Source organism: Panthera uncia (genome assembly GCF_023721935.1).
Source record: "Panthera uncia isolate 11264 chromosome A3 unlocalized genomic scaffold, Puncia_PCG_1.0 HiC_scaffold_11, whole genome shotgun sequence".
NCBI classification, from domain to species: domain Eukaryota; kingdom Metazoa; phylum Chordata; class Mammalia; order Carnivora; family Felidae; genus Panthera; species Panthera uncia.
The window spans coordinates 57,158,876-57,165,688 of NW_026057578.1; the positions used below are offsets into that span (position 1 = coordinate 57,158,876).

Genomic DNA, 6,813 nt, shown 5'->3' on the forward strand with positions numbered 1-6,813 from the left:
ATCAAGGATCTGGGTTTTAATCTCTGTAATCTAACTAGCAATGTACTCCTGAGCAAGAGGTGCCAGTGTCTCTGAGCTAGAAATCTTCACTCGTAAATATGCGGGGGTAGCTTCTTTCCTAAGATTCCGTTAAAGTAAGGGTTTTCAAACTTGAGTGAACATCAGATACCTGGGAGGGAAAAGAATGGGAGGGGCCAGGAGGACACAGAGGAATGGATGAAGACAAGAAATGAGTTAAAAGATAACCAAATGTAATGTGCAAACCTTGGCAGGACTAGGATTTGAAAAAATGGTTGTAAAAACATTTTTGGCACACTTGAGGATATCTGAATACAGACTGAACATCAGGAGAAATTCTGAAAGCATTATTTAATTCTTTTAGGTGGTATTAGGATTATGTGGAAGACTGTATTTTAAGACAAGTACACTCAGGTATGGACAAGTGAAGGGTCATTGTGGTGCCACAACAATACACAATACATATACAAAATGTTAACAACTATTGAATCTAAGCAAAGGAGAGAGTGTTCATTCCTTCAACAGTTCTGTAATTATGAACATTTTCATAGTAAAAAGTTTGGGGGAAATTACTAAAATGAAAACGTAAAATTTATTTCTCAGAGATAAATCTTACTCCAAGAGTTTATGAACCCCAAGTTGAGAATTACTGGTCTAGCTAATTCACCTTTTTATCTTCCAGAGCATTAACTCAAAATAATGGGATATCCCCAAACTGCAAGAAACAAAGTACCAGCCCCTCACATATAACAACAATTAAGACACAGGGATTAAAAAGAAGGGGTTTATCAAGAATTCAAACAACCAATTCAATCAAGTTTCCCTGAAAACACATACGTGCATGTCAAACTGGGGAACTCTAAACAAACTCTGTGTAGTGGATCAGTGCCAACTGCCAGTGGCCTGAACTGGTTCTAAGCCATGCAGGCAGACACTGCGTAATGGTGCAGGCCTGTTTGCTATAACCACACACTGGAGGCCAGGTCAAATCCTTAAGTTGTAAGAGCAACTGTTTGCCTTGCTTGGTTTTGTGCAAGGGCTTCAGTTATAAAGATGTTACCACTGGGGAAAACTGGGTGAATGATACATGGGACCTCCCTATATACTCCCTATATAATTTTCTGCAAATTCTTCAAATCTATAACTACCTCAAAAACAAAAACACCACATTATAGATCTCATGTCCTGGTCTTCTCCAGTTTGAACATATCCTTAACCTGCTCTTAAACCCTTCCCACAACCAATCTGAGAAATGATAAGCTTTCTTTAAAAAAAGCCCTTCAAAACCCTAAAGATAGTCAATTCTTAAGATTGTTAAAGTCTGAGAAGAGAAGAAATACAGAGAGATCTGTACATCTCCTACAAATAAACGCCTCCCATCCAGGCCCCTCACTTTCCTACACAGTACCTTTGCTTCACCTCAGGGTGCAATCTGAATTCTCAGTTGGCTCAGTTGTCCAGGATCACAAAATCAAGTACAGAGGTGACAGGGACTCAGTGCAGCCAGCCTAGAGCACATTCATTCAGGGATGCCAACAGCTGACAGCTGGGGAGAAGAGCAGCTAGACCATTTACCTCCCCACACCTACTACTTTTCTGGCCTTCTGAGTCTGAGGAATAACTAGTACCCTGGTAACTGCCTCTCAATTTCACCTAAGGAAGAGGCTCAAGAATCAGGACAAATCTATTGTTTTCCTGAAGAATAAGCATTCACACTTTCTGCTCCTGAGTAGAAATGGAGTAGAAGTCAGAAATCATACCGAGGCATCTGGGTGGCTCAGTGGGTTGAGCGTCAGACTCCTGATTTCAGCTCAGGTCATGATCTCACAGTTCCTCAGTTCGAGTCTCACCTTGGGCTCTGCACTGACAGTGCACAGCCTGCTTGGGATTCTCTCTCTCCCTCTCTCTTTGTCCCTCCCCCTCTCCCCACACAGAGCAAATAAATAAGCTTAAAAAAAGAAAGAAAGAAACCATACAGAAGCCTGCTCTCATCAAAAGGACCACTCCAACAGCCCCTCCTGCTGGAGCTGAAACCAGAAAATTCAGCTGCAAATTCCCCCTCATGCCAGCCTGCTCCCAGATCCCCCTTAGGCCAATGCCCAAAACTTTACAAGAGCTAGGAAGTTCTTGATGTGAGGAGTAGCAAGGGCATGTTTTCCAGGGTGCCAGCTGCATGACATCCTCTATCCATAATCACTACTTGCTCTGAGCCCTGACTGTGCCCCAAGTTATAGCACAGAGGTCACTGTATGAAAACAACACACAAGAAACATTACTGAGACGCCAATATGGTAAATGGCTGATTGGGTTTGTATTTGTTCTGAAGACTCACCATCTGGTTTTCATTTTACCTGAATACATGGGTTCTGTATAATTATTTTTAAAGGAGTCCTGAAAATGCATTTGTCCAACATTGCCTGATTTTACAGGCAAGGAAGTACCTTTTGTATACAATTCAAAAGTAGAACACAAAAGCATCTATTACACACATAGATATGTATTTCATAGCCATGCTCATAAAAGATGAGTAAAACAAACCAAAGCACCAATAGTGGTTATTGTAAGGTAGTAAATAAGAATTTAACTTTTAAAAATATTTTCCTATAGGGGCGCCTGTGTGGCTCAGTCAGTTAAGTGTCCAATTTTGGCTCAGGTGATGATCTCACAGTTCATGGGTTCAAGCCCCATGTTGGATTCTATGTCTCCCTTTCTCTCTGCCCCTCCCCCACTCGCACTCTCTCTCAAAAATAAATAATAAACATTTAAAAAATGTATTTTCCTATATTTTACACCTTTTTTAAAAGAGTGTTCACATACTGCAGTTATAATCAGAGCTGAGCTTAGAGGAAGAGGATCTCTACAGAGAAGATGAGGAAGGGAGCACAGCCTGGCTGGTGACAAAAACTCTGTCAGCCAGAGCAGCACAGGCTGAAGTGAGGAAAGAAACACAATCCTGAGGACTTTCAAAGTGCTTCGTAAAATTCCAAAAGCTTACATTTAAAATGGTACCTTGTCTGCTCGTACACAAATCAGGAAGTATGTTAACAAACGCCAGAAAGTATAGGCTTTGGCTACCCCATTTCCCAATGCAGCACCCGCAACATGCACAATAGCAGGAACGGATGCTTGACAGGAAGGTGCCATCCATCATTCCATTCACAGAGGGCACTTCATAAATAACTTGACTATTGTATTTAAATTACAGTTAAGTTAGAATTTCTGCTCCTTTCACCACTCTATAATCTTAAAAATAACATTTAACTGGAAAGCATCCAATTTCCCCCTAAGATGTGCACCAAGATAGGGTCACTCTAGCAAGAGAATAGTCCACGGGTACTTTTTCATTATAAAGTCTTCAGTATTTTCTTTGGCAGAAAAAGAGCAGCCATCTCATAAAATGTTACGTCTTCAAATGTCCTGTACTCCACAGACAACAATATTTTCTAATTCTTACTAACAAATATTTATAGTGGAGATAAGCATGTTCTTAGAGACCAAAGAGAGAATAGGGCTGAGGAGGAAACCTCTTTACAATACTCAATATCGCACACCTGAGATCAGTTTAGCCATGATCTCCCTAGATCAACCCCAGATTTGGAGATATGGCTTGATTTAAAGATATCCCAAATCCCCACAGCTGCTGGCTAACTCTAGAATCTGTGATGTTATGATGGTAAATTTCATTTACAATTAGGCAAGTCAGAAGCAATCACAAGAATGAAAAGTAAAATTTCAGATAAAAATAATTTAAAGTAAGATGGATTTAGTTCACTACAATCTAGGGTTATCTTTAAAAATTAAATATAGACTTATGCATGTATATACATCCACACATACAAGAACACATACACTTACTTTTTGTCTGAGTTAAACTCTCCTCTTTCCCATCTAAAGCTACAGAGTAAATCCTCATGTGACCATTTCAAGAACTATTTTTTGCTACTAAATTTTGCCAACAATCTGCTCAGCATTCTAGCAGATGTTTCTGTTTTCAAACCTCTGGGAACTTGGCTGGATCTGTTTTCTTTCCCCATGTTAAAAATAAAAGAAATGGCCCAAATGTGGCCTAATACCCTAGAGAAGCTTTTCCCCTACCCCACATCCCTCAATCTCCCTATTCATGTGACCTCCATGATCCCTTCTCAAATCTTTCTTTTCCATTAGAGAAGATGTTTCCAATTATGGTCCATTAAGTTGCCAAGGATGACATCACCCCCCCCCCTTTTTTTTAAGAAAATGCTACTGATTCCTAGTTACTTGGGGACCATCTGCAACAATTTAAACCAACTAGTCTGCTGGACCTTATAAACCCACAATGTCACAGGGGGGTAATTTGTTCAAGATCGATTCTACAAACAGAACAATACTCTTACAATGGGGGTTACAGGGACAGGAGAATCTTGTCTTTTATATAATGATTTCTTTAAAAATATCTGTGCCTCAGGGCACGTGGGTAGCTCAGTCAGTTAAGTATCTGACTTAGGCTCAGGTCATGATCTCACAGTTCGTGAGTTCGAGCCGTGTCGGGCTCTGGTGCTGACAGCTCAGAGCCTGGATCCTGCTTCAGATTCTGTGTCTCCCTCTCTCTCTGCCCCTCCTCCACTCTCACTCTCTCTTTCTCTCAAAAATAAGTAAACATTAAAAAAAATTTTTTTTTAAGGGGCGACTGGGTGGCTCAGTCAGTTGAGTACCCGACTTTGGCTCAAGTCATGATCTCACAGTTAGTGAATTTGAGCCCCACGTCTGAGCTGTCAGCACAGAACCTGGAGCCTGCTTTGGATTCTATGTGTGTGTGTGTCTCTCTCTCTCTGTCCCTCCCCCACTTGTGCTCTCTCTCTCTCTCTCAAAAATAAACTTTAAGAAATTTTTTAATAAAAACATAAATAGATATAGAGAGATAGATAGATTTGTGCCTCAATCTTACCTCAGTGACATCCATAACTTTGATGGCCGCCAGCTGACCAGTTTTAACATGTCGACCCTGAAAAACAGAAAAAAAGAAACACAATTGGCACCACTGTTTTGCATGATCATTACAACAGAATGGCTGAAGTTTCAATGCATCATCTCTTTTGTAATTTTTCTCAAAAGTGATAATGAAATTAGTCCCATGCTCCCCAATAGAACAATACGGTTTGTAATACCAATGAACCACACTTAATAAACAAGTAGTAGAACAAACTGAGTTTCGATAAAGCATCAATTCCTTCTTTCTGTCTTGGGTTCAATTTACACATCATTACCTCTCAACCTAAGCAACTTAATATTTTCTTCTATACAACAGGATAGTCACTTTTTCTTTCTTAACATCCTGCAAGAATGAAATGACCCAAAAAACCTCTAGGTATTTATTGTCAAAAAATGGAAAAGTCATTTTTCCCCAGTATACTCTCAAGACCCATTACTTGATTTTATGAAAGTAATACTGAGAGTCTTCTTTGAAGCTTTCCTGCAGTCCCAAGGTAGAGACGTTGGAAAATAATTACCCAGAACAGAGGGAGATAGGGATGATGCAGAAACAGAGAGTGCTTTCTTACAGCTATAGTATAATTCCTGACTTAGGACCTAAAACTCACTATTTCTATCCCTGGCATTTCAAACCAATGTGAGGTCATTCTCCTCTCACCCAGATGAACAGGAATGGATTTAATTCCTGTCAGTCCTGTGCTTCTCCATCCACTCTTTACAGTGCTCTGCCGGCCTTTTCTCCGGCGAGTAACATAGAGCTACCCAGATATCCTGAGCATGATCTACTTCAGGGCGTTATGAACAACGGTCTGCAACAAATGTAAAACACAAAGAATGTCCCCATATTTCCCAAGAGCCTGTCTCTCTTGTGGTCTCATGATGAACAGTTAGGAACTTTAGAACTTGAAACTTGAGGGAAGCTCTCCATTTAGTCTGGAAAGCTTACCCAGGAACTCAAGTTACATCTAGGACAAAACGACTCCATGAAAATGACACTGTATTACAATTACATCTCAACAGTATGTGGTTGGGACACCATGGATTCCTGCAATGGCAGAGCAGTTCATGAGCAGTAAGTGCACAATAACAACATACAGGAAACTAGGACAAAATCCATAGGCCAAGAACCTCAACCCAATTCTCACCAATCCGCAGACATCACCACCTTCCTCCAAAGTGAACTACCTTCCTGGTCTTCAAAAGTGGGGACACCACCTGCCACAACACATACACCTGCAGTTCAGTCTCAAGTTCTGCTTCTGAGACAAGAAGGGTTATCCCACATTGGTCCATGATCCAAGAAACAACACCTCCTGCCCTTTCCGCCATTTCCCAGCTACCAGTCCACCAGCATGCTCTTCCAGCATACCCAGCCTCAAAAGATCTGAACCGCTACCTCAGCTGCTGCGTCAGTACCCCATTAGACACCTTCCCCAGCATTCTCACACAGTTCTGCTCCACAGTCTGGCACTCTTTCTGCATTAAAAGCTACGTAACCCACAATCCTGAATAAAAATGCTGCCCTATATGTATGTTACCATAAGGCACACAAAATGATCTAAGAAGTCATGTAACATCTATAGAAGCTCCATCTCAGAGATGCTTGGCGTGGAATACAATTGTGTGTCAAGAAAGTTCTAATTTATGAACATTAAATGGGCTCCTATATTTCTGATTTGACTGCCATCTTTTACTACCTGTCTGTCCAAGATTCAGTATCTTTTGATAGTGTCCATTCCTGAATCACTTATTTAAAATTTTTGCCTATGTGTGTCATAGGATCTGTAACTTCAGTCTTTTTTTTTTTTTAATGTTTATTTATTTTCA

At 40.5% G+C, this 6,813-nt stretch overlaps 1 protein-coding gene across 50 annotated transcripts in view; it reads right to left on the minus strand.

Moving 5' to 3' along the window:
• MAP4K4 (mitogen-activated protein kinase kinase kinase kinase 4) overlaps positions 1–5,961 on the minus strand; it is a 108,107-nt gene extending 102,146 nt beyond the window's left edge. For 6 of the 50 annotated variants that reach the window (XM_049651328.1, XM_049651292.1, XM_049651331.1 and 3 more), the window contains exon 1: positions 4,943–5,951. In XM_049651328.1, the coding sequence (XP_049507285.1) occupies positions 4,943–5,218 (276 nt within the window). In that variant the 5' untranslated portion in view covers positions 5,219–5,951. Of the gene's footprint in view, positions 1–4,942 lie in introns of all 50 variants that reach the window. The other 44 variants (XM_049651290.1, XM_049651296.1, XM_049651315.1 and 41 more) reach the window with 25 other exon arrangements.
• Between the last annotated feature and the right edge of the window lie 852 nt (positions 5,962–6,813).